General features: G+C 55.3%; 4 protein-coding genes across 7 annotated transcripts; 2 read left to right on the top strand and 2 right to left on the bottom strand.

Moving 5' to 3' along the window:
• Positions 1-600: 600 nt before the first annotated feature.
• RPL29 (ribosomal protein L29) lies at positions 601-7,843 on the top strand. Of its 2 annotated transcripts, XM_030306917.1 has the most exons (5): positions 601-605; positions 5,452-5,463; positions 5,882-5,926; positions 6,253-6,317; positions 7,341-7,843. In XM_030306917.1, the coding sequence occupies exons 3-5, from the start codon at positions 5,890-5,892 to the stop codon at positions 7,722-7,724; spliced, it is 486 nt and encodes a 161-aa protein (XP_030162777.1). In that variant the 5' UTR covers positions 601-605; positions 5,452-5,463; positions 5,882-5,889; the 3' UTR covers positions 7,725-7,843. The 2 variants fall into 2 exon arrangements, with proteins under 2 accessions (XP_030162777.1, XP_030162776.1); XM_030306916.1 differs by lacking the exon at positions 601-605 and having other exon boundaries at positions 5,387-5,463.
• Positions 7,844-10,000: 2,157 nt separating this feature from the next.
• Positions 10,001-15,048, bottom strand: LOC115508332 (aminoacylase-1). 3 transcript variants are annotated; one of them, XM_030306911.1, is made up of 15 exons: positions 14,940-15,048; positions 14,320-14,431; positions 13,558-13,622; positions 13,382-13,486; positions 12,926-13,020; positions 12,561-12,637; positions 12,380-12,469; positions 12,223-12,279; positions 11,810-11,883; positions 11,675-11,724; positions 11,435-11,579; positions 11,265-11,333; positions 10,555-10,634; positions 10,361-10,421; positions 10,001-10,279 (listed from the first exon to the last, which is right to left on the bottom strand). In XM_030306911.1, the coding sequence occupies exons 2-15, from the start codon at positions 14,411-14,413 to the stop codon at positions 10,115-10,117; spliced, it is 1,227 nt and encodes a 408-aa protein (XP_030162771.1). In that variant the 5' UTR covers positions 14,414-14,431; positions 14,940-15,048; the 3' UTR covers positions 10,001-10,114. The 3 variants fall into 3 exon arrangements, with proteins under 3 accessions (XP_030162771.1, XP_030162770.1, XP_030162769.1); XM_030306910.2 differs by having other exon boundaries at positions 14,826-14,948; XM_030306909.1 differs by lacking the exon at positions 14,940-15,048 and having other exon boundaries at positions 14,320-14,819.
• Positions 15,049-16,581: 1,533 nt separating this feature from the next.
• ABHD14A (abhydrolase domain containing 14A) lies at positions 16,582-21,689 on the bottom strand. Its single transcript, XM_030306915.1, has 5 exons — positions 21,567-21,689; positions 19,053-19,264; positions 18,762-18,877; positions 17,143-17,378; positions 16,582-16,936 (listed from the first exon to the last, which is right to left on the bottom strand). The coding sequence occupies exons 1-5, from the start codon at positions 21,648-21,650 to the stop codon at positions 16,754-16,756; spliced, it is 831 nt and encodes a 276-aa protein (XP_030162775.1). The 5' UTR covers positions 21,651-21,689; the 3' UTR covers positions 16,582-16,753.
• Positions 21,690-22,524: 835 nt separating this feature from the next.
• On the top strand, positions 22,525-26,872 carry ABHD14B (abhydrolase domain containing 14B). Its single transcript, XM_030306914.1, has 4 exons — positions 22,525-22,814; positions 23,727-23,965; positions 25,164-25,405; positions 25,787-26,872. Exons 1-4 carry the CDS (start codon positions 22,540-22,542, stop codon positions 25,964-25,966), a joined length of 936 nt encoding a protein of 311 aa, XP_030162774.1. The 5' UTR covers positions 22,525-22,539; the 3' UTR covers positions 25,967-26,872.
• Positions 26,873-27,180: the final 308 nt, after the last annotated feature.

Genomic DNA, 27,180 nt, shown 5'->3' with positions numbered 1-27,180 from the left:
TGGGCATCCAGTCAGGACGGGGTAAAGGAGAAAGGGGAGCTGGAGGGGCTGCGGTTGCCATAGCAATGACATTGCTGACTCCCTGGAAGCTGCTGGGGAGGGAAAGGAAAGGGTCCCTCCCAGCCCTCTGCTTCATTCTTCCTTTTCAGACCCTCTTTGTTAAAAAGGAGTCCCCTTGGCTGTTTTGTGTTTTCCACCTCAGAGGCGAGGCGGGAGTGGGGGGAGCCACTCGGGGATGCAGTCTTGCCCTGTCCAACCCCCTCACACGCACCTACTCCCCCTCCATGCCCAGCGAGTCAGTTCTTTGAGGCACTGAGCTTCTCCTCCATTCACATCCTGCCTGCCTCTGCCCGCCTGAGGCTGGCTGACCCCTGCCTCCTCCCAGGGTCACTGCCACCATCACCAACACGCCCTCCTTTCTAGGCCTGTTCTGGGTGAGTGAGTCTGAGCAGAGGCAGGGGCTAGCACTGAGGATGCTCCCACTCAGAGCATCTGTTGACCTTAGAGGCCAAGGGCTTCTCCCAGATCACCTGAGGGGTGGGAGTCAGCATCACAGGGCTCCCTCTATGGCCTCACCAGGCATACACCATCCCATGCTCTTCCGGGTCCCACTGGGCGTCTGGACTATGGCAGCCCTCCATTTGGCTGTGGGACCTCTAGCAAGTCATGCCCAAAGACTCCCCTTTCTCCATCTGTGAAATATGGTAACGAAAGCCCCATCACCCCCCAAGGCTGCCAGGTGGTCTCATGAATGCACATCCAGGCCCTGGGAGGCTTTCCTCCTGCTCAGCACTGGGTGATGCTCTCCCCCACTGTTACAGATGAGGAAACTGAGGCTCAGAAATGTGAAGTCACTCTGCTGGTGAGTGGCAGTCTGATTTGAACCCAAGCCCACCTGATGCCCAAACTGTGGCTTCCTATAACTCTCAGGTAGACCAACAGGGGCGGTCCCCACAGGCTTCGTTTTCTCTACCCTGAACTCTCTTCGGGGAAGACACCCACCCACCCCCCATCACCACCAGGCTCTTGATGGGGCCAGGGGGACCCAACCTACCCAGAGCACCTGCCAAGAATGGCAGATAGAGGCTTGATCCACAGGTGGAGGTGGATGGAAAAGTAGTGTGTGTGTGTGGGTGTGTGTGGGGGGTGGGCGTGTGAAAGAGAGAAAGAGAGAGAGGGACAGAGAGAGGGAGAGAGGGACTGGAGGCTCAAAGGGTTCCCATGAGAGGGAGCCCCAGCCTACCAGCTGCAGCACCATTCCATTCGTGGGCCCGTGCTGCCCCCATGCGGATAGCAGGCTCACATTCCTGGCTGGGGACACTGCAGCACTCCGGGGCCAGAGGCCCCCCCCAGAGGGAAAATCGGTGGCCTGGGGCTGTTGAAGACATACCCAGTGACCTGAGGGATGGGCTGCACCTCCAAGCCTCCGCTTGATCTGTCCTCTCTTTTCCTGCCAGGCCCCAAGCCCCACGCTGGCGTCACACGCTGCCCACCACCTTTCCTTCTTCAGGAACTTTGAATCCCAGACTCCCAGAGATAAGTGAACTGAAAGGTTATATTCTCCAACCCTCTATCCCATACTTCATCCTCATCTTCAGTAATTAAATCACTGCTTGCATACCTCTTGTACAAGAGAGCTCACTGCTTCTGGGAACTCACTGCTCCATAGTTCGGAGGAAATTCTGATTGATCTGAAATAATCCTCATCCATGGAGCTGGTATTGGCCTTCCTCGGTCACAGCTTTGCCTTCTGTGGCCACATAGAGCTAGGTGGCCTCTCAGTTGGGAATTTCTAAGCAGATCCAAAGCCACTGCTCAGGGGGCCTCCTCTTCTGTGCCCCCCCCCCCCCAGTCTTCTACAGAGAGAACATCCTGGTTTCTGATAACCCACCCACAGTCCCTCTTATCTGGTACACTGGGGGTCCCTGTCCCTCTGGAACTGAGGGGACTCTAGCCTGAGGGGAATCTGGACCCCTGAGGACTGTCCCTTCCCTCCAGCCTGACCCTCCCTTGGATCCTGTCCTCATTTTTAGCATTCACTTGCCTCTGACATTCTTTCCCTGAGCCTTCTCCCCCTCTTCAGAGGCCTTGTGGGGAAAAAAGCATAAAGGAGACTGACAATGATTGAGCACCTAATGTGTACTCAGCACAGTGTTCAGTGCTTTACTCAAATTATCCAGTGTCACCCTGTGGAGCAATTACTGTGTTTGTCCCCAGGTTACACTCAGAATGAAGCTTAGAGAGCAGAGATCTGACCTGGTCAAAGAGCTGACTCTTATCCCTGTGAAATCCCTTCAGGCTGATTGGCTTCTTGCCTCTCGATTTGCCATCTGCCTGGGTTTGTGAAGTGTGTACATTTAATTCCTCAAATACTTATCAGGCCCCCACATGCACCTGGACCTGTGCCAGGCACAGCAAAAATAATCCCAGATGTCTCCAATCCTGTTACTTTGGTGAATGGGCCCTACTGGATCCTACTTGGACTGTGGCTCTGGACAAGGCCTGGGCAAGACAATGCCACTGGAGGCCACGTGGTTCAGGTGGGTCACATCCAGCCTCGTCCAGTGCAAGGTTTATCTAGGCCTCTCCTCTCCAGCTTGTGCCCAAGGCATCGGCAAGGGGCCTGGTTGATAGACACTCCGCTGAGTCTAGCTAGTGGCTCTGCCCTAGGCTAGGCCACTGAGGATGGAAGGTGGACCCAGGCCTCCACATGGACCTGAAATGGGGCAAGAGCTGCTCATTCATAGAGGGTGGAAGTGTGTCAACCTTGGAGGAAAGGTTACATTTTTCACCTTTTTTGTGTCAGAGACTCCTTTGGCATCTGGTGATGTTTACTGACCTCTTTCAGAATAATGCATTGTTGTGGTGGGGTTTTTTTTTGTTGTTGCTTATTTACTTATTTATTTTAAGTACTCTCTACGCCCAATGTGGGGCTTGAACTCACAAGCCCTATATCAAGCGTCATACACTCTTCTGAGCCAGCCCCAGAATAATGTTTTTAAAGGCTTTTTTTTTAAATTAAAAAAATGCTTATTTATTTTTGAGAGAGTGTGAGCAGGGGAGGCGCAGAGAGAGGGGGACAGAGGATCCAAAGCAGGCTCTGTGCTGACAGTAGTGAGACCAACATGAGGCTTGAACTCTTGTGAACCATAAGATCATGACCTGAACCAAAGTCGGATGCTCAACCAACTGAGCCACCCAGGAGTCCCATATTCCTTTTTTTTTTTTTTTTTAGTTTACTTATTTATTTTGAGAGAGAGAGAGAGAGAGAGAGAGAGAGAACAAGCAGGACAGGAGCAGAGAGAGGGGGAGAGAGAGAATCCCAAGTAGGCTCCTCAATGTCAATGCAGAGCCCGATGCGGGACTCAAACCCACAAACTGCAAGATCATGACCTAAGCCAAAGTCAGATACTTAACCAACTGAGCCACCCAGGTGCCCCCCCAACACACACACACCAATAATGTTTTCAAATGAGCAAAATAAAATAGGACCACAAAGGATTTTCATGAACAGGGAAGGATGTCCATGAATTATGACTGAATGAATACAATTGTCACAAAAGAGCTTTCACGGAAAAAGAATGAGAGAAAGAAAGGAAGGGAGGGAGGGAGGAAGGAGGGAGGGAGGGAGGGAGAGGGAGAGGGAGAAAGAGAGACGGAGGTGAGGGAGGGGTGAAGAGGGAGGGGTGAAGAAGGGAGGGAAGGATGAAGGGAGGGAGAGAAGAAGGGAGGGGGGAGGGAGGAAGGAAGAAGGAGGGAACTATCCCTATACATAAGGCTGGCCCTACCATCTTGCCTATTGAAAGGCATGGCAGGCAAGTGGCTCTAGGTAATGTTCCCTTTTGGCTCCTGAACAAGTCCCAGATCAATCAAAGCTCCCCACTCTTGTCACTGCTCCCCCTTTGACAGGCAGCTGGGATTTCACCCTGGGCCAATCCCTATAGCAGCTCCAATGTTAATGCATGGCCATCACCTGTCTTTGAATCTGCCTCCCCTGTCGGACTATGGCTCTCTGCTCACTGCTTGCTCTGCCACTGTTATAACAACCTGGCAAAACTAAGTCCCGAGCAGATGTCCACACCTCCCTTTCCCCTTCACCCCCCAACTCTCTGCAATATGCTCCTGTCACTCCGTGAAACCACCTTGCCAAAGAACGTCCATTCAGCAGGTGTTTATTAAGTTCCTGTTCTACATCAAGTCCTATGTCAAGCAATGGGGGAAGTAAAAGTGACCAAACCAGTCCTGAACTCATGGCACTTGTGCCAGTGGACACGTACACAAGTAAATATAGAACATAATTAGAGTCTGGAAAGTTCTATGAAGGAAGCAAAGAGAATGAGAGGACACAGAATAACTGAGGAGATGGAGTAGAGTGTATCTATTTTAGATAGGGTGGGCAGTCTTTGGGAGACCTCTCCAAGAAAGCACACCATCCAAAGAGCATAGTCCAGGGAGAAGGTAGTCCAGTCAGAGAGGATAGTAAGTGCAAAGGCCTTGAAGTCAGAACAAGCATTTGTACTTGGCAGGAAAGGAAAAAAGCCCATGGGTTTGGAGAGAAGTGAATGATATGGAGAAGACTGCCAGGGTTAGGGGAAGTAAAGAGTTTCTTTCCAAATGCAAGAGGAGGCCTTTGAAGACTTTCAATGACAAGGTCTGATTTGTGTCTTTAACCGTGCCCTCCGGTCCCACTGCTGCGTGGAGATGAACTGTGGAGGGGGAGAGGGGAAGAGGGAAAAGTTGTCAGGAGGAAACGCCCGACTCATTTTGGATGTCCCACAGGCGTGTCACATTTAATGCATCCAAACAGAAACATCTGGATCACTGGCCTCCTCAAAGCAAAGCAATAAAAGCCCTGTCCCTCCCAACCTTCCCCACTTCTGTGAACAGTACCAGCATTCATCCAGACGTTCAAGCCAAAAATTTAGGGGTCACCTGGCCTCCCTCTCCTCCCTCATCTTCTGCATCCCAAATCCAGTCTACTGATCCACTCTTCCCCATACCGGCCGCCCTGGCTGGGTTCCAGGTTCCCCCACTCTCCAGTGGCACCACGGAGAAGACGGCACCAGCCGCCCCACACCTCCCCCGCTTCACTTCTGCCCCCTACAGTCCATTCTCCGCACAGCAGCCAAGGTACTTTTAAAGAACACAAGTCTGTCACTCCTTTCCTAGCATGTATTCCTCAGGGTCTCCCTTCGTCTTCGGGACCTTTAATGAGAACTGGGCCCCAAGAGCCTAGTCCAGGAAGAATAAACGTGGGTAAAACCTGCAGGAAGCTGCGCGAGGCTCGTAGCGCCGCCTTCCCATCTGGCTTGTACCCTCCCAGGCTTCGGAACCTTTCTTCCCGGCGCTGGGGGAAGCTTTTCCGGAAGAACCTTCCGGCCCGGACGACCCTATTTCCCGTGCTGCACAGCGGCCTTCCTCTTTCTCTTCCTGTCCAGGGCGCTTCGGGAGCCGCGGGCTTTGGTGAGTTTTGGCCGCGCGGTATCCGGAGCCATCCGCGGCTCCCAGCCAGCTGCCGGGCGCAAACCCCGCGAAGGACAGGGAGACCGGCTGCGTGACTGTGGGGAGCGGAGGGCGCGGAGCGCGCGTGGTGCTTGCGGGTTCTCAAGGAGTGGATGGGAGGGGGAGGATTCGGATTTGGGGTAGAGCGCAGCCTTGGGAGGGAGGGTTGGTTTCAGGGCACTGTTACCCGAGTTCGGGAGGCGGGGACCGGCGTCGGGTCGTGCTGAGTAAGTTGAGGCCGGTGGAGGCCGCAGATGCAAGGCAGGCATCTGTGTGCAGCTTCATTCCGGCTTCTGGCCCACGTCCTTACACATCAGGGCGGCAGTGATAGGCCCAGCCCTGTGAGCCCCCGGGCCTGACCGCCACTCTCCTCTTCCAGGTGCAGATATGGCCAAGTCCAAGAACCACACCACGCACAACCAGTGTAAGTTCCCCAGGCCCAACCTCTTATCTCACACTTCAGACCCTGACAAGAACTAGGGATGCGGGGCAGGGCAAGGGGGCACATTTCTACTGTGGGCCTGGGGCTGATTTTGTTTTCAGTCACTGTTACCTTTGGGTTATAGTTGTAGAAGCCAGGCATCCGCTTGAGATACCCACCGTGCTTTGCATTCAATGATAAGGGTTATTCCAGATCTCAAGAAGGCCTACTCTGGGAAGTAATGGTTTTTCCCAGGCTGGCCAGCTGTGATGTTGGGTGGTCTTACTAGAGCAAATCTCATTTGGTCTAATTCCTTTGCTTCCTCACAGCACGGAAATGGCACAGAAATGGCATCAAGAAGCCCCGGTCACAAAGATACGAATCTCTTAAGGGGGTGAGTGTGTGTGCCGCATCACATACAAGTGTGTCTGTTTGGCCCCAGTTGCACCATCAGAGAGCCTTTCATGTATCTTTTTCTGGCTTCAGCATCTGCCTGAGCACCGTTATGAACTGTCTCTTGTCTTACCTGGACTACCAAAGTCCACGGTTTCTCTATCCAGCCACCTTTTGCTTGGACTTGAAGTTCTGCCAAACCCATAAGAAACCTTTACTTGGCTTTTCCCAGCCCAGGTCGTAACTCCCTGGTCAACTGTCACCTGCCTCCTGAGGGTAGTTTGACCATCCCCATTGTTTATCCAGAGCACTTGAAGGGAGGGAATGGCTTTATCTTTGTGTACTGCGCACTTTGTGAGAGTCTTCCATTCTTCTAGTCACATGACCTTGATCTGACCCGGTGCTGAGCTTGGGGGTCAGCTTTCCTTCCTGTGCCAAGGAGTTCCAAGAATTGGCTGAGAAGGCTGAGGCTACAGGGTCGAAGCAAGAGAACAGGGTCCTGTCTCTTCCCTGTGCCCTTGGTCTCTGATCTGTGGAATGAATCTTTGAATTTCACAGCTTCAGTTTCCCCATCTTGATTTCTTTTTCAGCCTTCTTTGCCATGAATCTGTTGTACCAGGTTTGGTGTTTAACTGACACTTTCCTTAAAAGAGGTGGGGATGGCCCTGAGGGGTTTCAGGAAAACTGAGCTGACGCCCTGCAACCCTGGCAGAAGGGGCAGCCTTCATTTGTTCTTTCCTTCTGCACTTGATTTGAGCTCTATTGGGCTCTGGGCATGTAGCCCGGAAAATGTGTGTGTGGAGCATTAGGGTGGAGTGTTGGCTTCTGGGGTTGTAGTACGTGTTTCTCTTCAGGTGATTTGTGAGGGGTGTATATTTCAGCATTTAAGTTTGACTGTCTACCTCCCCAGTAGGCCTTGGCTGGAGCCCAGCAATCTCCTGGGTACAGCTGTGGAGAGGGCCACAACAGGTGACTTGGGGCCCACGTGTTGCACTTACAGTGTCTGCTTTTTTTTGCCTTCCAGGTAGACCCCAAGTTCCTGAGGAACATGCGCTTTGCCAAGAAGCACAACAAGAAGGGCCTGAAGAAGATGCAGGCCAACAACGCCAAGGCCATGAGTGCACGTGCCGAGGCTATCAAGGCCCTTGTCAAGCCCAAGGAGGTCAAGCCCAAGATCCCAAAGGGTGGCAGCCGCAAGCTCAATCGACTTGCCTACATCGCTCACCCCAAGCTCGGGAAACGTGCTCGTGCCCGCATTGCCAAGGGTCTCAGGCTCTGCCGGCCAAAGGCCAAGGCCAAGGCTCAAACCAAGGCCCAGGCTGCAGCTGCAACTCCTGCTCCAGCTCCTGCTGCAGCTCAGGCTCAGGCTCCCAAAGGTGCCCAGGCCCCCACAAAGGCACCAGTGTAGAGGCTTCCATCTGCCAGTGTGAGGGTAGAAGGACTGGTGTGACCCCTGGGCTTCTGTCTGCATGGGGCTGGTGTCCTCCTGTGCTATTTGTACAAATAAACCTGCGGCAGGATCTGTCAGTTGGCCTGTGTCTGTGATCTTGGAACTAGGGTTGGAGTGGGGTTGGTACCTCCATTTTTTGCTTTCTCTCGGTGGTAGGGTATGGGTGGGAGTCAGGGGAAATGGGGTTCTGGAGTGTAGGAAGGGGACCTGGTAAAAGAAATGGTGGTGGGCCTTAGGGAGGCTGGAGCACATAGCCTGCTGGACTAGGCAGGCTGGTGAGGAAAGTAATCACAAACATCCTGATCTTTGAATTTACCCAGGAGATAAAGGACCCTGCTGAATTCTGCACTCTGGCCTGAGCCATTACACACTTAAGCTGTTCCTAGTGTACGTGGCCAGCATCCACTATTCTGGTTGTTCTGGTCCCCCCCAAGCGCTGGGGGCCCTGGCAGGCAGGGCAGTGGTGGCACTGTCTTCCTAGTGCAACTGCGCCAGACCCTGCTGTGCACCCTGGATCAGCTGCTTTATTTGCAAAGTCTTCGTCCTTAGAGGAGTCAATGAAGCAAGTGGTACACTGGTCATTGGTATCTGGGGGCTTCCTATAGAAGGTGCCAAGCATATCACTGTTCCTGGTCACCCAGTCCTCAAAACTCACATTTGAGTATGGTGATCATGTAATTTGTGAACCAGCCTTGGGCACTTGTCTCAAGGATTTCACTTCCTTACTCTGGGGTACTAGCTACAACCCATGATAAATGGTCTCCCTTCTGAGGTAGGTATTACTATTCTTTTTGTTTTACAGGGAAGGAAATTTGTTCCAAGATGATGGAGCTAGGCTGGGATGGAAGTCGCATTGGGACCCAGGCAGCCCATGCTGGACCCCAGAAAGTTTGCTTGGCCAGCCAAGGCTGGGCTGCTAGCTCATGACTGTCATCCTGGCATGCTCTGGATGGCCAACTGCCCCATTACCAGGGGGTGTCAGATAGGTGGGGTCTTGAAAGGGACCAAAAGCAGGTTTTATGTCCTGAAGGTAGCTTGGCCCACCCTGAGGTTACCAGGTCATGTGGCTTCCACTAAGGCCTGTGCTCTAATCCCCAAGAGAGGGGGCATAAAGACTCCTTTGCCCAGTCATCCTGCTGCAGTCTGAAGGGGGAGGCCAGACCCCAGGTCAGGGGCTTCAACTAGGCCTACTGAACGTCACAACCAGCTTGCTGCACTCAGCTTTTGCATGGAGCCTCCCTTGTGTAGAAGCACAGGTCCCCAGTTCTTGAGTCTCAATTCTTTGTGGCCTCCCATTACCTGCAAGCTATGCAGTCCTGGACAGGGTATTCTAGCAGAGCTTCTAAAGGGGTTCCAGTGAAACCTGCATCCAGGGGCTGCTGTGAGGGTTCAAAGGTAACAAAGTCCTGGCTCCTTGTCAGAACTCCAGGTGCAGGGGTTACTACCATGGGGACTAAGCCTGCAGACCACAGAACCAGGCTGTGGACTTCCCTCTGGCCACTATCAGCACTTAAAAGCCCAGCCATACCTGTCCCACCCAGTTCCTGTGGAGGCCAGAACAGGACTAGATCGGATAAGCTAGAGGAACAGGCTCAACTCTCAGGGCCACAGTGACTCTTGGTACTGCCTAGAGCCCTAGCAGTGCTGACAGACTGAAGCCCCCATTCGTGAGCCACTCTGCACACTGATCCTTCCCTGCACAGGGTGCTGGGGACCCTAAAGTCAACTAACCAGGTCTACCAAGGCTCCTGCCCCTCTGTGACTCAAGCTCCCAACACCAGAGCAGGCGCCACACCTGTCATCCCTAGGGTCTGGCAAATGCGAGCAGTCATGACTTGCTCATTATCTGCCTGCCCCGACATCTGGCAGGGCCCACCTGGCCTCCAGTTCTAGTTCTATCTCAGGATCCCAAGTGTGTTTCCAGAAAGCCAGGAATGTTTCCCTGAGATCTTTGTCTTAGTTTCCCCCTCAACGCGGATGGTATCCCCGACCTTAAAAGTCAGATATAGGTATAGTGACCATTGAGAACAAGAATTATGGTCCTTTGATGCCAGACAGGGCTGGGTGGTACTGAATGAGCATGCTGTGTCGAGGGGCACAAGAGCAGCATAGGGTGCTAGAGACATATCCAGAGCCAGGCTCAGTTTCCTCATCTGTGAACGGGGGATGATAACAGCATGTCCACAAAGAAAATGACAGAATCCCTGCTTCATGAACATCCTTGCTCTTAGTACTTCAGAACTGGCCCCTGTCCGCACACAGACTTTATTGTGGGGCAGGGGGGCAGAGGGGTACTTAACACTGGTCAGGATGGACACTCCCGGGGTAGAGGCTGGGGAGCCTGGGACTCAGCTCTCACTGGGCAGGGCAGGCACGCTGGCCAGAGCAGGCAGCAACCGTGTGTATATGTCAACCCCACGGAGGAACACAGCCTCATGCAGACGCTCATCGTGGTCATGCAGCAGCACGGGTGTGCAGTTCATGGGTGAGAAGCCCAGAGCTGGGACCCCCACCTGCAGGGAGCAAGGAGAAGCTGTTAGGAGGAAGGCCAGGATCCAGGCCCACCCACTGCTCATCCATTGCATGAGGCTCACCGCACGGAGATAACGGCTATCGGTGGCAGCTGGGAAGATCTCCGGCTCCAGAGTGAGGTTCCTGCCGAGGGAAGAGCCTGGTGAATGGGGAGGCAGTGAGGGGAGAGGGCAAGGGAAGGATTGAAGGGACAAGGAAGGTGGAAGGGAGGTAGGGGAAGGACAGAGGAAAGGGAAAGGCTGGCCAGTATGCTCACATGTCCTTGAAGACCCCACTGAATGCTGCCCACCAGGGATCTGAGTCATTAGTAGATGTCACTCGGGACTCTGTCCACTTCTGGGGGGAGGGGAAGGAAGGCAAGATCAGGACAGGGCCCGGACATCTTGCCCTATTCTTCATAGGGTGGGCTGTGCCTGCCACAGGCACACATCCAACCCCCACTCCCCACCCTGGCCTCAATCCACCTATTCAGATGCCCAGCTGGCCAGTCCAGCCACAGGTCTGGGACCTTGCCCTGCTCTCCATCTTCTTACTTCCTGTCCATCCTTCATATCCTAGGCCAAGTGGCCCTTCCTCAGGTTGGCTCTCCCAGACCTCTCAGACTGGCCGAATACTCGTTATGGGTTCTCAGAGTGTGGGGTCCCACCCTTTCCTGAACCACATGTGTTCATACTTATGTAAAAGTAATATTATACAAATGTCTAATTCAGGTCTATTCCTTTTTTCGTGCTGTAAGGACTAGAAGGCCATGAACTGTGCCTAATTTTACTCCTATGCTATGCTCAGCACCCAACAGTGGCCTCCATGACTAATGCTTGTTGGTGAATAAAACGTGTCTCTCATAGCTAAAGCAATGTCTAGATATATGCACGCACACCAAGCGCACACTCCCACTGTGACCCACACTCAGCCAGCCCGGTCTCCCCTGTGCCCACGGCTCCCCGACCATGGGTCCCCAGCCGATACCTGAATAAACTCGAAGGTGACTCCCTCGCCGGCTGCCTGGCACCAGCCCTGCAGCTGCTCCTCGAAAGCCTATGAGAAGGGAGATGAGCTGACCTCTCGGGCTCTCCCTGAGCCTCCAAGATAGGTTTGAGGACCTGGCTCCCTCCTCCAAACCCAGGTAGAGGTGGCACCTTCAGGTCTACATCCGGTGCCACACGGAAGTCAAAACTGGCGCTCATAGTAGCAGGTACCACATTGCAGGCCACGCCGCCCTCTAGCTTAGTCAGGTTCACAGAAGTCACAGCCCCCTCCTTCAGGTGGGGGTTTGACTGCAGCCTGCGGTGGGAGACAGGGCAGGGGCAGCAGGGGGAACCTCCTTTCTCTCCTGCACAGATGCTCAGACCCCCACCCTCTTTCCCAGGCTGCCTTACCTCTGCCTCTCCTTCTCCCGGAAAGCCAGGATTGAGCTCACGACCTTGTGCTAGGAGAGTGTGAGATCGGATGTGAGAGTGGCCCTGGGATAGAGCCTTGGGAATTCCCAAACTCCCTCCCTGTGTGCCACGCACCAGCTTCTCTGCTGCTGTGTCCTCAATGAAGCGTGAACTGTGACCCGGCTTCCCGATGCTTGTGACCCGCACCCCTGGGAAAAATGAGTGAGAAGTGGGTGTCTTAAGCATGCGTAGGGCTGAAAAAGTATCAGCCCTGGGGTGGACCCAGGTCCTCCCCTCATTCCAAGCTCCTCTGGCAGGGCTGTCCCCCACAGAATGCACAGTGTAGAGCTGGCTTCTGCTCATGGCAGGGGGTTACCCTAAGAAGCTCAGGAAGGAGAAGCCCAGGTAGGAAGGGTCTGGGAGGCAGAGGCTCTGGGTTCAAGGCCTACTCAGGTCCAAACCTGCTGCATGACCCTGGGCAGACCCCTGCCCCTCTGGCCCAGCACCCCATCTGCACAGTGACACCCTCCTGCCGAGCCCATACTCACACCAGGGGCTCCGCTCACTATAAAAGACAGTGAAGGCATCGGCGGGGTTGGCCAGGCCTGGGGAGGAAAAGGGGATTCAGAGGGTGGAGTGGCCCAGCCCCCACTAGCAGATTCCCTATCCCCTACTGGCCGCTCAGGGGCCTGCCACCCTGCTCACCCTCATCGAGGGCAAAGCCAGCCCTAAGAGCCTGGAACTCGGGCCGCTGCACAAACAGCTCCATGCCTTGGTGACCCCCAACCTCCTCATCTGCAAAAGCAACAAGGACATGAGATGAGGGAGCCACCCTCACCAACACATCCTCCTCCCTTGAAAGTGTCCCTCCCCAAGCCACTCCTACCTGGCACAAAGGTCATGTGGATGGTTCTGGGGAAATGGTGGCCCTCAGCCTTCAGCCTCCTCACAGCCTCCAGGTACCTGAGGGGCAATGACAGGAGGTAAGCCAGGTGTTGAGGGAGCCACCAGATGCTTGGGTCGGCAGGCTGGAGCCCTGGGCCCTGGGCCCTACTCTGCCACAATCTGGTAGGGGGACTCTGGGAAATCCCTGTCCCTCAGTCTCCCTATCCATGTAATGGTGGTAATTCCTGTCCAAGGTAAGGGGTCAAGATGTTCCTTGGCCCTGAGTTTCTCCAATCACACCCCAGGTCCTGTGTCAATTCAATGGGCCAGTGACATTGGAGGGGACAGGGAATGGAGGACACTCACTGGATGCTGACACACTTCATGTCCTGGGTGCCCCTGGCATAGATGTAGCCCTCGGCATCCTTGAAGGCCTCAAAGGGGTCATGACTCCAGTGTTCCTGGGGTGGAGATGAGAAGAAGGACCCAAGCCCCAAATTTAATCTATTCTGCTCAACTGTGGCCCTGTCCTGGAAGTCCATAGTAGAGTTGGGGTGTCAAGTGGGGTGGTGAAGGGGATAGAAGAGGGCTGAAGAGGGCAGCTGATTGCCATCCCTCAACTCTGTTCCCACCATCACCCCCACCCCCACTGTGGGCACAGAATGGACCACTGGACAAAAGCTGCTTGAACAGAGTAACGCCCTATGAGATCAGGAGTCAGTTTTAGGACCAGCCCAGTAGGATCCCTGGGGTCCAAGAGAAGGTCTACATCATCTTCACGTGCCTCAAAGCCTACACCACTCCCCCCGTCCCCACACACACCTTGAAGACAGGCACCACATCCGTGTGGGAGTTGAGTAAAAGGGAGGAGAGTCTGGGGTTGGTGCCTGGCCACGTCAGCACGGTCACCACACGGCCTGGTGCCACCTGGAGAGGACCAGGAGGTGAGGAGATGCCCCAGGGCCAGATCCCCTCCCCATGCAGGGCCCCAAGCTCACCTCTACTTTCTGACAGCTCAGGCCCAGCTGGTGGGCTCTCTTCTCAAGGAAGGCCACGGCAGCCTCTGGGGACACAGAGAGTCTTGGGGTTGCTTCTGCCTACCTACACTTCCCACCGATCCAGGCAAAGCTGGGGTGCATTCAGAGAGGGGAGCCCATTCGAAATGGGCTGCTGCCTCCTCAGTGCAATTCCACATCCCTCAGGGACACCTGCATTTCTGTCTCCAAGGAAGAAGATATTTTTGGCCAGTCAGGGACCCTTTGTGGAAGGTCAAGTGGGAAGTCCACAGTTAGAAACAGGAGTGATTGCTATCTTCCTTAGAAATAGGAAAACTGTGGTACAGAGACATGAGATTCACCTAATGTCTCTCAGCTGGTAAATACAGGGCAGGGGTTTGGACCCACGTCCACAATTTCCAGCCACCAAGCTTGATTCCCTAAGGGCTGTGGCCTTTGTCCTGCCCCAGTAGGCTTCTGGAGCGTCTTTCCTTGTGGCTGTCTGGTCTCCCCTCCCCGACCTCAAACACTGGGCAGTGAGGTGAAGTTGTTCCTTAACTAGCCACCAGGAGTAACTTCTGGTGCAGCACAGTCTGAAGGGGGCGGCTGAGCAGTCTGTTGGTCTGGGGAATGGCTAGAGGCGTTGAGGCGCCATTTGGGGCAGCAGAGTGGGGCTCAGCTGGGTGACAGGGGTTGGAGTCTGGTATAGAGCACAGTCCCCGCCCTGGGGCCCCACCGCAGGCCCTGGAACCACCGCGTTCTCACCGTAGTCGGGTTCCGGCTGGACGGTGCGGATGCGCAGGTACTGACGGAAGAGTGTCACGGACGGGTGCTCGCCCTCGAGACCCTCGCTGGCCATGGCGCTGCGCGGGGTGAGCTGGGGGCAAAGCGAGTGGCTACCTACCCCTCCCGTCTGGGGCCCAGTGGACTCCATCTGCACACAGGCCCTCCCCAGGGCGGTTCCTCCAACGTCCCACAGGGAGAACACACCCCGTTTTGGAGCCCCCATTCTGTTTCAGGAGCCGTGCTGGCCGCTTTCGACACATGCCCATTTGAATCCGCCAAAAAGCCCCATGAAATTGTGCCTCTGAATGTCCACTTTACAGAGGAGAAAGCTGAGGCTGAGAGGTTCAGGGACAGCTAGAGAATAGCTGAGCCAGGTTTGATCCCAGGCATTGACTCCCCCAGCCCTTCCCAAATCATTCTCCCAATTGCCCGGATTTTATCCCATGGAACCCCAGATCGCTCTACTCCTCTCCGGGGCCCCCCACCTCGCTCTCTGCCGGTCTTGGGCCCGCGGTTGCCTCTCAGCGCCCGCTCCGGACTGTGCCCAGGGCTCAGGGTCCTGCGAGGTCGCGGGCTCAGAACCGCCCGGGTCTGCCTACCACGTGCCCGGACCAGGTCGCGGGGCGGGGCCGAAGACTGCGAGTAAGGGCCGCCCCAGTCTCTAGGGCCGCGTCGGCGCGGGAGTCTCCGCCCGCCCCTCGTTCCAGCCTCCGCTCCGATTACCGGATCCCTCTCGGGGGCAGCCTCCGCCGCCACCTGCTACGCCCCGCGGCTGACTGCTGGCCCCCGCTGGCCCCGCCCCCGCCCCCACAGGCCCCACCCCGCCAGGCCCCGCCCCCGGGCCTAGAAGCGAGCTCCGGATGGTCCCGCCTCCAGAGGGCTCTATCTCCCACAACTTCCACATGGGGACAGAAGAGAGGCGGGTAGATACTGACGCACGAAGTGTCTGCCCCTCCAGCGCCCCTTACTCTTGGGGTACAGAGCTGCAAAGTCCTGCCAGAGCTGGCCCCTGCCTGCTCCCCGACCCCCTCCCATGCGTCTCCGACTTCTCCCCCATTCCGTGTCTCAGCTCCTCAGGGAGGGCTTCCCTGACTGCCACAGCCCCCTATGTGGAGAGGTTATTGGTCAATATCTGTTTTTTCATACTGTGTAAGCTCCAGGAGGCCGGTCCGTGTACCCGCAGATCCGTGTACCTGGTAGGGCACTGAGCCTATGCCTGGACAAAGTGCCAGGAAAGGATAAATGGACAGAGGGGCACATATGTGACTGCCTGTGAGATCGTGCGAATGTGCAGCTGTGTGGGCAAATCTAACAGTGTGCATCAGTGTGTGTGACCGTGTGTGTGACAATACGAGTGTGAGGTGGTGGTTGGGTGTGGTAGCATCTGTGTGACAGAGAATGTCATGGTGGGAGGATGAAACTGAGGCTGCGTGACAGCGGGAGAGGTGGGGAAACTGCACAAAAGCATACATGTGACATACTGTTGGCTGACCCTGTGCCAGGCTTCCTGGCTCTTCTGCAGCCACCGGAGAGGGAGGATAAAGAGGCACAGGTGTCGTACTGGCCACCCCCAGACTGCACACAGTTGTAGCTGCCCACTTGTGCCCCCAGTTGCCCTTTGTACCCTTAGGCAGTTCTGAGTCAGCTTGGGGAGGGGCAGGGTTGAAGACTTCAGCCTCCTGGCTCAGAGGAGGCAGGCCAGGAGGGTAGGGTAGGGGTCCATCCCAACGCTCCCAGGGTTTAAGTCAGGTCTGCTTACATACCCAGGAGCAAGCAGTCTTGATAGTTCACCACCAATGCTATGTTAATTGTTAAACCACATTCCTCACCTCCAGCCCTACACATCCTGCTCCCTTGGGCCATAGGTCCTGCATTCCTGACTCACTCCGTTCAACTGCCAGATCCTGGATTTCCCACCAATCCCAGTGGGCACGCAGCAGTAGTAATACCCCCTCGCCCTGACCCCCTCCAGCTCCGTGTGGCCAAGTACCTCACTTACCCAGACTGATTCAATCCTAAAACCAAATTTTGAGTTAGGTATTAACATCATGCCCATTTTACAGATGAGGAAATTGAGTCACAGAGTGGTAAGGGCAGCCAGCTAGGAAGTAGCCCATGTTCTTAGTCTTCCCAGGCTGCTGAAACCTCCCTCCAGCTCCCAGCCCCAAAGCAGTTCCAGACTTGCCTCCCAGTCCCACCCCACCTGCTGTAATACCAGGAAACAGGACCTGTCACTCCCCAGGCATGACAAAAATGCTCTTTTTTATTGTGCCTGTGAGATGAAATGAGAGGTCCTGACTGGGTCTGGCCCTCTGACCTCCACCCTCCAATCCCAGGGGCTGCCTCCCTGGTGAGGTGCTGGTCCAGACTCTCCAAGCTCAGGCCAGGCCTCGGGCCTGGCCAGTGGGTGACCTCAAGGCAGGTGGTCAAGGAAGGCAAGGAGGACAAGGTGGAAGTCTTGAGGCTTGTGGAGGTAGCAGGCGTGGCCTGCATCACGCAGCTTCACCACGGAGTGGTTGGGCAGGTGACGGAGCTGCCGCAGTGACTCCCGAGCCAGGATGCGGTCCAGCTCCCCATACAGGATGAGAGTCGGGGTCTGCAGGGCAAGGCAAGGGCTTGTGATCCTGGAGCCTGATGGGAACTCACCCTCTAGCCACCTCCTTAGGAAATCTTTCCCAAACACCCCATCTCTTTCTATCCAGATGAGGCCGTGTGTCCTCCAAGTGAGACCTGAGTCCTTTCCTGCCATGACTCAAGCCAGGGATAGCAAGCCAGGACCTTTGGAAACCCTCCTCCTAGTACCTTCACAGCCCAGAATTGTTCCTGGGTGTAGTTCTGGGTGGAGGCGGGTGCGATGGGCACGAATCCACGCAGCTGGTGGTGGCCTTGGATCAAAAAGGGCAGGGCATAACGGCCACTCAGAGAGGGGCTCACCAACACGGCATTCCGCACCTCCAGGTCTCGAAGCACTCGCTCCAGCAGCTCTGCCCGCCCTGCCTCTGTGCTTGCCTCCTTGGAAGGTGCTGAGTTCCCAAAACCTGGGAACAGCAGGAGGCACCAGCTGAGGGAGGCTGGAAAGGAACTCAGGACTTCCTGCCCACCACAGTGGGGGAAAGAGCAGTGGCACGTGGCAATGCTAGCCCAAACTTCCCAGAAGCTACTTTTTTTTTTTTTTTTTTTTAATAATTTTTTTTTTCAACGTTTATTATTTATTTTTGGGACAGAGAGAGACAGAGCATGAACGGGGCAGGGGCAGAGAGAGAGAGGGAGACACAGAATCGGAAACAGGCTCCAGGCTCCGAGCCATCAGCCCAGAGCCCGACGCGGGGCTCGAACTCACGGACCGCGAGATCGTGACCTGGCTGAAGTCGGACGCTTAACCGACTGCGCCACCCAGGCGCCCCAGAAGCTACTTTTTATAATGTGATAGGTCTGCTAGAAAAGCATTTTTAATTCATTACATTGGCAAAACCAAGAAGATTGATAATACGCAGTGTTGGGAAAGATGAGGAGAAATGGGCAGGCACATTCATAAATGACGGATGGGAGGATAAATCCATATAGCATTTTTGGAGGGTAAGGTAGTATTTGTCAAAATTTTTTTAAATGTGTATCTTTTGACCCATCAATGTCCTTGGTAGCTACCCTACAGAAATTATTGCCTTTGTGCTCAGAGACATGTCCAAAGTTGCTTCAGCTTCATTTCTCAAGCATTTCAATTTACACTGAAAACTCTAAATCAACCTACATATCCACCAGTAGAGGAATGGGCAGATAAAATGTGTCCATGCCTCCAATGGCACATAGTACACATACAGATGACTGGCATGACCTATGAGACATGGTACAGGAGGAGAAAACCAAACTGCGGATAGATTTGCTAAGCAGACGGGACACCAGTCACGTTCCTAACCTCACCACACAATCCTGCAGAACCACATTTTTCTATATATGGAAACGCCCAAAGGGAGTCAGGAACCCCCAAACTGCTGGGAGAGAAATGTGGCATGGGTCTCTGAGGGCATCTCTCTTGTTGGATTTTTTAAAGACCAGAATAATAGCACAAACCATTTGCATAACTAAAAAAACCAAAAAGCTACCTAGTTTGTCATAAAAGTACAGTGAGGTCTCTCCATGTGATGGCTTGTAAAGTGAGTCATGTTTCTATTTGCTCTGTGACATGCAACAATCCACATTCTAGTTTTCAAGGTAGAGAATAAAAACACAGGCACTTTAGTATGGCCATCTTGTCTTGCGACCTGCCACCGTTTGTCCAGACACTGGGATCCAAATGCCAACCCCTCCCCCCCCCAGCCATACCGTAAGGCTTTTCTACCCCTCCGACTCCCCACTCTGGGAAACTGCCCCCTTGTACCTGCTGGATGTTGTCGCTTCCCTAGACCCCGGAGTGGGGCTCTCACCTGGGAGGTCAAGGGCCACGGCCCGGTAGCCCCTCTGCGCCAGCAGCTGCAGTGTGCCCAGCTGCTCCCACGTGTGGGAGTTAAAGGCCTTTCCATGGAGCAGCACCACCTCCACCCTGTGGGCACACAGGGGAGTGTGTGTCCTGGGGGTCTGAGAGTGGCCCGCCATTCTTTCTTTTAGGCTTCTCCCACTGCCCTCCCAGGCCCTGAGCACCCTGAGTTGAGCTGGGGTCCCACACAGGACTCCCCTTGGACCTAGTCCTTCCACTGTACCCTGGGGTCAGCACCCACCTGCGTGCCCGGTGGAGTGGGAGCACCTCGCGGTAAAAGATGGGGGAGTTGCCAGGGGTGAGACCAGCCAGGATTGTGACATTGGGGCCTCCCCAGAGCCAGGAGGTCTGCTCAGGGGGGCCTGGCAGCCCCACGTACAGTAGCAGCATGAGCAGCAGGCCCAGGCCCAGCAGGGCTACCTGGGACCGGCTCATGGAGGTCTGTACCACAGTCTGGAGGAGAGGAGAGGAAGAAGAGGCTGGCGCTGCACCTCCACCAGGCCCCCGGGACCCCATCCCCAAACCCCACCCGGAAGCCCCCAGCAGAGGAAGAGCTCAGCCCTTGCCCTTTCTCCTGCTCTGGGCAGGGATCTGACGTTCATACTCAACTCCTCCACATGCTGGCGCAAGGGCTCAGATACCCTGCAGTGTGAGAAGGGGCATCTGAGATGTCTCGATACACAGCATGCTCAGTGACCATCACCACTGTGCCAGCTGAAACCACTTCCATTCATCGGGTGCTGATGACAGCCAGATCCTGTGTTTGGCCCTTCGCATGCAAGGGCTCATGAATCCACACAAGAACGAACACTGGGGAGCAGATATGATTATGGTTCTCTTGCAGATGAGGAAACAGGCCCAGAGAGGTAAATTCTCTTGCCCAAAATGCAGAGTAGCAAGTAGGGGAGCTGGGATTTGAATCCGGGGCTGGGCTGCTAACCACCAAGCCACACTCCGTTTGCCAAGGAAGAAACCATGGGGCTGAGAAGTGAGGGATGAACTGGAGCCTTGCTGGTGGACAGAGGAGTGAGAGTCATCAAAAGTGAAGGACTATGTGTAAAGCTACATCCCACTGACAGCATGTTTGAAATGGTCCTTTTTTTTCCTTTTTAATCACATTGCATAGAATAGTGCTTAAATCAGAATGTGTTTTTTTACAGTTGATGGGAATATTTAACACTCTACCTCAGCTGATATTAAGTGGGAGGAGGGCTCCTGGAGAATATCTGGGATGGGGGAAATGCTGAGGCATGAGGGGTATGGGGCAAGGGAGGAGCATAGTACACCTAGAAATGGAAAAGGCGGCATGGAGGTTGGAGAGATGAATGCTTCCCCGACCCCAGCTTCATGACCTCAGTCTGAGTCCTCTGACTATCTAGAGCACAGACTCCAGGACCCAGGACCCAGACAGAACAGTTAGCCCTGGCTTCAAGATTCTGTTTGCCACTTCCTGGCTGTGTGTCTTCAGTTTGTCAGTAAAATGGGGGGAAAGGATAACCTTGCATCAGCCCTTTCAAATTTCCTGTGATATGTCAATAAGACAGTGGACCTGATCCAGGGATGTCCTGTCATCATTTCTTGGGCCTAGGATGAGTACACCTGCCTTATTCCGATTGCAGCGAACACATCTTTATTGAGTGCCAACTGGGTGCTGGCCCTCGCTAGGAGCTGGAAACCCATCTTGAGCCCCACACTCCTCTCCTGGGAGCTTTGGGGATATTTCCCAAGCCCCCACCTCTAGGCTCCCAGTCCCGTGGTGGGTGGGCAGTGGCAGCCCCTCTGGTGCTGATGGAGAGCCAGGAGCTGAGGAGAGGAAAATGGCGCTCCTCTCTTCCTTCTGACCACGAAGAGCAACCTCCCACTTGGCATTAGCCTATGTTCCCACCAGTGGGAGAATCTGTGCTGTACCTTTCCCTGCAGGCGCCCAGCACCTTACCCTCTGGGGGTAGGGAGAGTCAGGACTTTGGCCGTTGCCTTGGCAACCCAGGCAGCTAGTGCACTAGACCATGATAGTGGACAGCTAGCAAGCAACTGGCTGCAGGCAACTACAGATACTGTGTGGGGACAAGGAAGCTTTACTCAAGTTAGGTCCTTGACATACGTGTCAACAATGACACACAGGTGTACACATGTGCGCACAAACATCGAGTCCTGCTCCCACATGCTTTTCTTTTGCACAAACTATTCCCCGCACGTACAGGCAGACATGTGGCCTGTGAACAATTGATCCCTTGAAATACATACCCTCAAAATCAGGCATACAGTCAGCCATCAGGAAGGCAGGTGGACATACTGACACACGCTTTCAAAACCATGCAGACCCTCACATTTCCAGCACACAGTCATTCACACAATCCTAAAACTACACATGCATACAAGAAACACACGTGCACATGACAGACAGACATACCCTCAGAAATACACTCACAGGGAGATACACACCCTCAAAATCACATGTACGCAGAAATGCACACAGTTGACATACACAAACACAAGCGGACAGACCGATCCCCAACCCTCCGCTATGTATGCATGTAGAAACAGACACACACATCGACACACACGTACATTCAGACCACTAAGAACACACGCACACAAGCGCGTGCGTGCACACACAACACACCAACACACACACTCACTGCCCCAGCGCCTGCCACTCCCGCAGGACTCTGCCCGAGGACTCTGGGGGCAAGGGGCGGAGCCAGGATGGCCCGCCCCGGGCACCCTGCTGGCTTCACTCCCCGGGGACACTCACCCGACCGACCGGGATGACCGGGCCGGACACCCCAGAGCGGGCCCCGCCCACGCGGAACCAGCAGCCAAACAGCGCCGCAACCATTGCGCTGCCTCGGCGGCTCCGCAGGCTGCTGCGGGCACTGGTGTGGCGGAAAGCGTGGCCAAGGAGGCGCGCTTGCGCAGTCCGCAGTCGCAGCACCTCCCCCCCACCCCCGCCTCCTCCCCCACCCCCGCCTCCCAACCCAGATGGGGGGGAGTCCAGGCGGCGCCTGAAAGCACACAGGCCTCGTCCCCCGTCCAGATTTTCCGGATTGCTTCCATCCCGAGGGCCAGGGGAGAGCCACCGGCTTCTTCCACCAGACCATCTCTATCGTGGGTCAGTCCCTGGTCTGCACAACGGGGTTAAGGATAAGGGTTGTCTTAAGGACCACAAAGGACCGGTCAGGCCTTAGCTCAGTGTCTGGCGAGGAGTCCCTTGCCTGGTAAATGTCAGATATTGTTGTTACTTGGTAGCTCCAGGTCTCAGCCCAACTGCTTCCCCAACCCCTACGGATACACATGCGCACGCACTTGGTCACAGCCCAGGGCAGCCTCTCGCTCCTTCACGGCTCTTTATAGCACCCATCCTGGTGGGCAATGTGTGACCAACGTGTGGTCTGCCCCGGGCTCAGGACAGGTCCCAGGCTTGGCGGCCAGGCCTGGCACGGGGAAGCTGCGCTGAGCATGCAGGACTCACTCTGTTATCGACACCCTGCTAAAAAGGCAACATCACACCCATTCTACAGGCCAGGAGGCTCAGCGACGATAGGTAAACGACCAACGCCACCTGGCTGGACTTTGTCAGTACCTCGCGTTCAAAGCTGTTGGGTTTCACTGCATGTCAGGTGCACAACTCTGGGCCCCGGGGCAGTCAAGGCCCCAGGGATGAGTGGGTTGGGGACAAGGCGGGGAGGAGCAGCAGGGATGAGACTCCATGAACCTCAAGCCGCACCATGTGCATCTGGGGCAGGTTTCTGGGAGCCGCACCTAGCCGGGTACTTGGAACACAAGGGGCCGAGGGGCTCTGGGAAACTGAGGCCGCTGCGACAAGAAAGAGGTCTAACGGCACCGACAGGCCTGCGACGTCTTGTGGCCACAAGAGGGCGCCCCGTAGCACGGCCTGGTCCCCGCCCTCGGCCAGGCCAATTCCCGGTTTCCCTGCCCCGGGCCTCAGTCGCAGCCAGCACTCGCCTGCTTCTTGTCTGCGCGAGCCTACGCAGCTCCTCAGGTACCGGCCCTGCACCCCCGACCCTCTCTTCCGCTATCCAGTGAGGGCCCACCCCTACTACCCCAAGTTCTTCCCCTTCCCCTTCTCGGCTCCCCAGGTTCCCTCCTCGGGTCTGCCCCCACCCTTCCGCGTGCGCCTTACCGGGCCCTGCGAGCCAGAACCGAGGTCCGCGGAGGGGACAGAGAGAGCCGCTGCAGCGCCGTTGACCGTGCCCCCTGACCACGGCGTCAGAGCGTTGGCCCCCAGCGGGAAGCGCGCTGGGCACTCCGCATCCCTTGCAGGCCGGAACTCCAATGCCTTTCCCGGCTCTGCTCCAGCTTCCGCCTCCGGAAAATGGGTTTTTAACTCCATCCCCGACCCCCTCTGGCCTGTGGTGCCAACCTACAGCCTGTAACAGTGCCTTGAAGAGGAAGAGGTCGATAAGCAAAACAGCACCTTACTGTTGATTGAGCACTTACTATGCTCCCTATGTGTTAGGAACGATGTCCAGCGTTTTACATGCCTGAGCTCATTCAATCTCATCAACTACCTATGAGCCGAACACTATTGTATTATCCCTATTTGTAGAAAAGTATAATAACAGTGAGGACAATAATCGTAATGGGAGCCCCATGTATTGCATTCTAAGGGCAGGCACCCTCATCTGTCAATTCTTTTTTTTTTCTTAACCCATTAATTCTTGAGGTAGGCTTTATTGTTCCTTATTTCAGAAGAGGAAATTGAGGCCCAGGACCACACAATTGAGTGGGAGAGGCATAAAAACACTATGTCTTCCTCCCCCCCCAAAGCATGTTCCTAGAGTTCTGGTAGCTTCCTGGAGGCCTTCTTGCTGCTTCTTGAGGGACCCCTTCTCTCTCTGTGGTAGCCTGGGCAGGGTGTTTTGTGGCTCATCAGTCTGGCCTTGAACCATAGGTGCTTCACCAGTGCAGCAGCCAGTATGGCGGGTGTGGAGCAGCACGAGGGCACCATCCAGGTGCAGCAGGGCCAGAGCCTCTTCTTCCGAGAGGCTCGGCCAGGCGGTGGACAGGCTGCCTGCTTCTCAGTTCTGCTGTTGCATGGTATCCGCTTCTCCTCTGAGACCTGGCAGAACCTGGGCACGCTGCACAGTCTGGCTCAGGCTGGCTACCGGGCTGTGGCCATCGACCTGCCAGGTACTTCTGGGGTGGGCTCCTGGACAGGGGTTGTGGGGGCCTCACTGGGGGCTGGGGGACTTGGGAGGACCTGGCCAGGCTGGGCCCCAAGCTCCACAGGGCACGGTGCACACTGTGGGGCCTTCCACTGTCTCTAGTCTCCATCCGGATGTGATCTGGACACTGTCCAGATCCTTCTAACTGTGTTGTCCTGGGGCAGTGTCTCAGTATCTCTGAGCCTCTGTTTCCTCATCTGTAACGGGAGATACATTCATTTTGAGGGTTGGCTCTAGTGAGAATGGACTGAGATTATGTGAATAGTGGCCAGTACCTGACACCCAGTAATCGGTGCTCAGCCAATTGGAAGTAAAATCTTTTGATGGAGCCATAACCATAGGGTCTGTTGGAAGTCCTGCCTAGTAAGACTGAATCTTCTGACACATTTGGGGGTGGGGCAGACCCTGGAGGGTGGCTAAGCCATGTACAAAGCCCTAAACTGGGTTCTGGAGTAGGCAGGGACAGCCCCAGACTGGCAGTCATAACCTAGACATGGTGACATGTGAAGGGGCAGCATAGCTGACCTGTTCCCCTCACAGGCATGGCTGCCATGTTTTCAGTGCCCAGGTGTGGGCCTCTAGGCCCAGATGGAATTGGTTCAGACAGTGGGTTGGGCTGATCTTCCAGGTGAAGGTCTTAAGCTAATCTTTGTGGGAAAGGTACGACTAATTGGAGGGGAGGTCCATGTGCAGAGCGAGCTCCTCAGTCACTGTCCGTTCTGCCAGCCCTGGGATGGGTGTCTCTTAACCAGTTAACTCACTTAATTTTCACAACAATCTGAAACGACAGATACTTTTGTTATCTCCTTTAACACACGGGGAAACTGAGCAGCCGAGAGAGGGTTGAGGAGGGTTTCCCAAGGTCACATAGATAGTAAGTGGAAGACTGAGACTTGGACCCAGCTGGGTTGGACTTCAGAGCCTGATCCTTTCCAGGACCACTCTACTGCCGGGAGAGATGGGCACAGACATCGAGGGAAATGCCTCATGCTTGCCACAGATAATGGTAGATCTAGGCTGCTGTAGGAATAAGCTTGGGTACGCTGTGTGCTGCAGGAACCTGGCACAGAAAGATCCACCTAGGAGGACTTCCTGGAGGAAGGGACTGTCTCTTCCACTTCCCGATTCATGCCTTTGTCTTTCTCACACCTGAATCCCTGCAGGTCTGGGGCGCTCCAAGGAAGCAGCAGCCCCTGCCCCTATTGGAGAGCTGGTCCCCAGCAGCTTCCTGGCAGCTGTGGTAGATGCCTTGGACCTGGGTCCCCCAGTTGTGATCAGCCCGTCGTTGAGTGGCATGTACTCCCTGCCCTTCCTGACAGCCCCCGGCTCCCAGCTCCGGGGCTACGTGCCAGTGGCCCCTATCTGCACTGACAAAATCAATGCTGCCGACTATGCCAGTGTGAAGGTACCCCTGTGTGGGAGGCTGAGATCCCCCTGCCACGAGCAAGGAAGGGTCCATCCTGGGGCCTTTCCTCACCTGGGGGCAGGGTAACCAAGGGGTGTCTTCTGGGAGGAGCTAAATGACCAAACTCCACCCTTTTGGTTTACTTAGCAGATTACTGTGCCTTGGCCTGTGTTAATCTGTATGCTGGGGCAGACAACATCCATGCCTCTATCCGCCTGGAGCTGGGGCTTCTACCACCCACTGGGCCAGCTTGTCTCTCCCCCTAATTTGGGGTGACCCCAGGGAGAGACTGAAGTGATTGTGGGGCTAGAGCTGACTTCTAGGAGGCTGGGGCCAGTGTGTCAGGTCCCTGTTTACTCTGTCTCCCTTTCCTTTCTCTAGACCTCAACACTTATTGTATATGGAGACCAGGACCCCATGGGTCTGACCAGCTTTGAGCACCTGAAGCATCTGCCCAACCACCGTGTGTTGGTCATGGAGGGGGCAGGGCACCCCTGTTACCTTGACAAACCTGGGGAGTGGCACACAGGGTTGCTGGATTTCCTGCAGGGGCTAGCATGAAATCCAGCCCTGCTGATGGGGGTGGCTGCTGGTCTGCCTTGGGCTCTGTCTCCTTCCTCCTGCCATGGGTCCCTGCGCATCATGTACATGCAACAGGTGTGTCTCTATCTGGTTTCTTGTCTTTGGGGTCTATCTTTTCCTCTTCCTCTTTCTCTTGCAGTGACAGACTTTGGAGGTGAAATAAAGAAGAAAAGCCCCAGGAATCAAGAGACATAATCTGGTGGAGGGTAATCCATTAGATGGGCTTCTCCTATAGGCTTTCCTGTTTGCTTGCACCCCTTTTTCTGCCCTGTTCAGCCTCCCCATCCTGCCTCCAGCTTCTCTTTGGCTGTCCTATGGGGCATTCACATCCCCTACCCCTGCCTTAGACCACACATACATCCAGATACATCCATGACCACATGCATGCTTACACATTTAGAGCCATCTATATTCCCAAATATGACCCTTCACCTGGGAGCAACTGCATAGGTACAGGCAACTCTGGGCTGACATGCACATTGTCACCTGCAGCTTTGCCCTGCATGCACTCACACACATACATTCTTGTGCCTCCACACATGCCCCCTCCCAACCATGCAGCACCCACTGTTCAGGAAGGTGGGGACCCAATAGGCCAGTCCTAGCAGGAGGCCCTCTGCCAAGCTTAGGGGTAGCCAGCCCTGAACTTCATTCACCCACAGGTTGCAGCAGGCCCCCCGACCAGAACTGCCCCCCAAAAGGTGACATCTTTTCGACCCTCAGATCTCCCTGCCCTCCCCTCCTCTCTTTCTGGGTGCTCCACACCTCCCCAGGTTATTAGGCCTGCATCTGCTCAGCCAAGCTTGTTTCCTGCTCTGAGGTTTGGGGGTTGGGGAGACGGAGAGTGGAGAGTGGAGGTCGGTGAAATAAAGTGATGCAATTAGACCCCGCAGGCTTTCGCTGTCTCCAGAGCGCCGCCCCTCCCCCGTCCCTGGGGACAGCCACTGTAGGCCCCTCCCCCACCCTGGCGGGACCAGATGGTCCCCCTGCCCTTTGTCCACCCGGCCAGATGGAGGGGAAGGGAGATTGGATTCCCCTCCCCACCCACACACACCCAGGTGCCAAGAGACTCAGCTGTGGGGGGAGGTGGAGGTCAGTGGGACCAGGCTGAGCCGATTACGAAGGAGAGGGGGAGGTAGATCTGCTCCCCAGGGGGTGCGGTGGGGGAAGGAGAGGGCTTGGGGGACCGTCCA

The sequence above is a fragment of the Lynx canadensis genome, chromosome A2 (assembly GCF_007474595.2).
Source record: "Lynx canadensis isolate LIC74 chromosome A2, mLynCan4.pri.v2, whole genome shotgun sequence".
Classification (NCBI taxonomy): Eukaryota; Metazoa; Chordata; class Mammalia; order Carnivora; family Felidae; genus Lynx; species Lynx canadensis.
This window is presented reverse-complemented; position numbering and strand designations above follow the sequence as displayed.

What these genes read in the sequence shown, in the direction of transcription:
- ABHD14A (XM_030306915.1), bottom strand. Translation starts at nt 21,650, where the DNA reads ATGGTTGCGGCGCTGTTTGGCTGCTGGTTCCGCGTGGGCGGGGCCCGC. An exon ending in CGGTCATCCCGGTCGGTCGG is followed by an intron (nt 19,265 to 21,566) that starts GTGAGTGTCCCC and finishes CCTCTCCTCCAG; the next exon opens with ACTGTGGTACAGACCTCCAT. An exon ending in CCACTCCACCGGGCACGCAG is followed by an intron (nt 18,878 to 19,052) that starts GTGGGTGCTGAC and finishes GTGTGCCCACAG; the next exon opens with GGTGGAGGTGGTGCTGCTCC.
- ABHD14B (XM_030306914.1), top strand. Translation starts at nt 22,540, where the DNA reads ATGTGCATCTGGGGCAGGTTTCTGGGAGCCGCACCTAGCCGGGTACTT. An exon ending in GAGCCTACGCAGCTCCTCAG is followed by an intron (nt 22,815 to 23,726) that starts GTACCGGCCCTG and finishes CTTGAACCATAG; the next exon opens with GTGCTTCACCAGTGCAGCAG. An exon ending in TGTGGCCATCGACCTGCCAG is followed by an intron (nt 23,966 to 25,163) that starts GTACTTCTGGGG and finishes GAATCCCTGCAG; the next exon opens with GTCTGGGGCGCTCCAAGGAA.
- LOC115508332 (XM_030306909.1), bottom strand. Translation starts at nt 14,563, where the DNA reads ATGGGGGCTCCAAAACGGGGTGTGTTCTCCCTGTGGGACGTTGGAGGA. An exon ending in ATGTGGTGCCTGTCTTCAAG is followed by an intron (nt 13,021 to 13,381) that starts GTGTGTGTGGGG and finishes TCTCCACCCCAG; the next exon opens with GAACACTGGAGTCATGACCC. An exon ending in ATAGCCGTTATCTCCGTGCG is followed by an intron (nt 10,280 to 10,360) that starts GTGAGCCTCATG and finishes TGCTCCCTGCAG; the next exon opens with GTGGGGGTCCCAGCTCTGGG.
- RPL29 (XM_030306917.1), top strand. Translation starts at nt 5,890, where the DNA reads ATGGCCAAGTCCAAGAACCACACCACGCACAACCAGT. An exon ending in CCACACCACGCACAACCAGT is followed by an intron (nt 5,927 to 6,252) that starts GTAAGTTCCCCA and finishes GCTTCCTCACAG; the next exon opens with CACGGAAATGGCACAGAAAT. An exon ending in GATACGAATCTCTTAAGGGG is followed by an intron (nt 6,318 to 7,340) that starts GTGAGTGTGTGT and finishes TTTGCCTTCCAG; the next exon opens with GTAGACCCCAAGTTCCTGAG.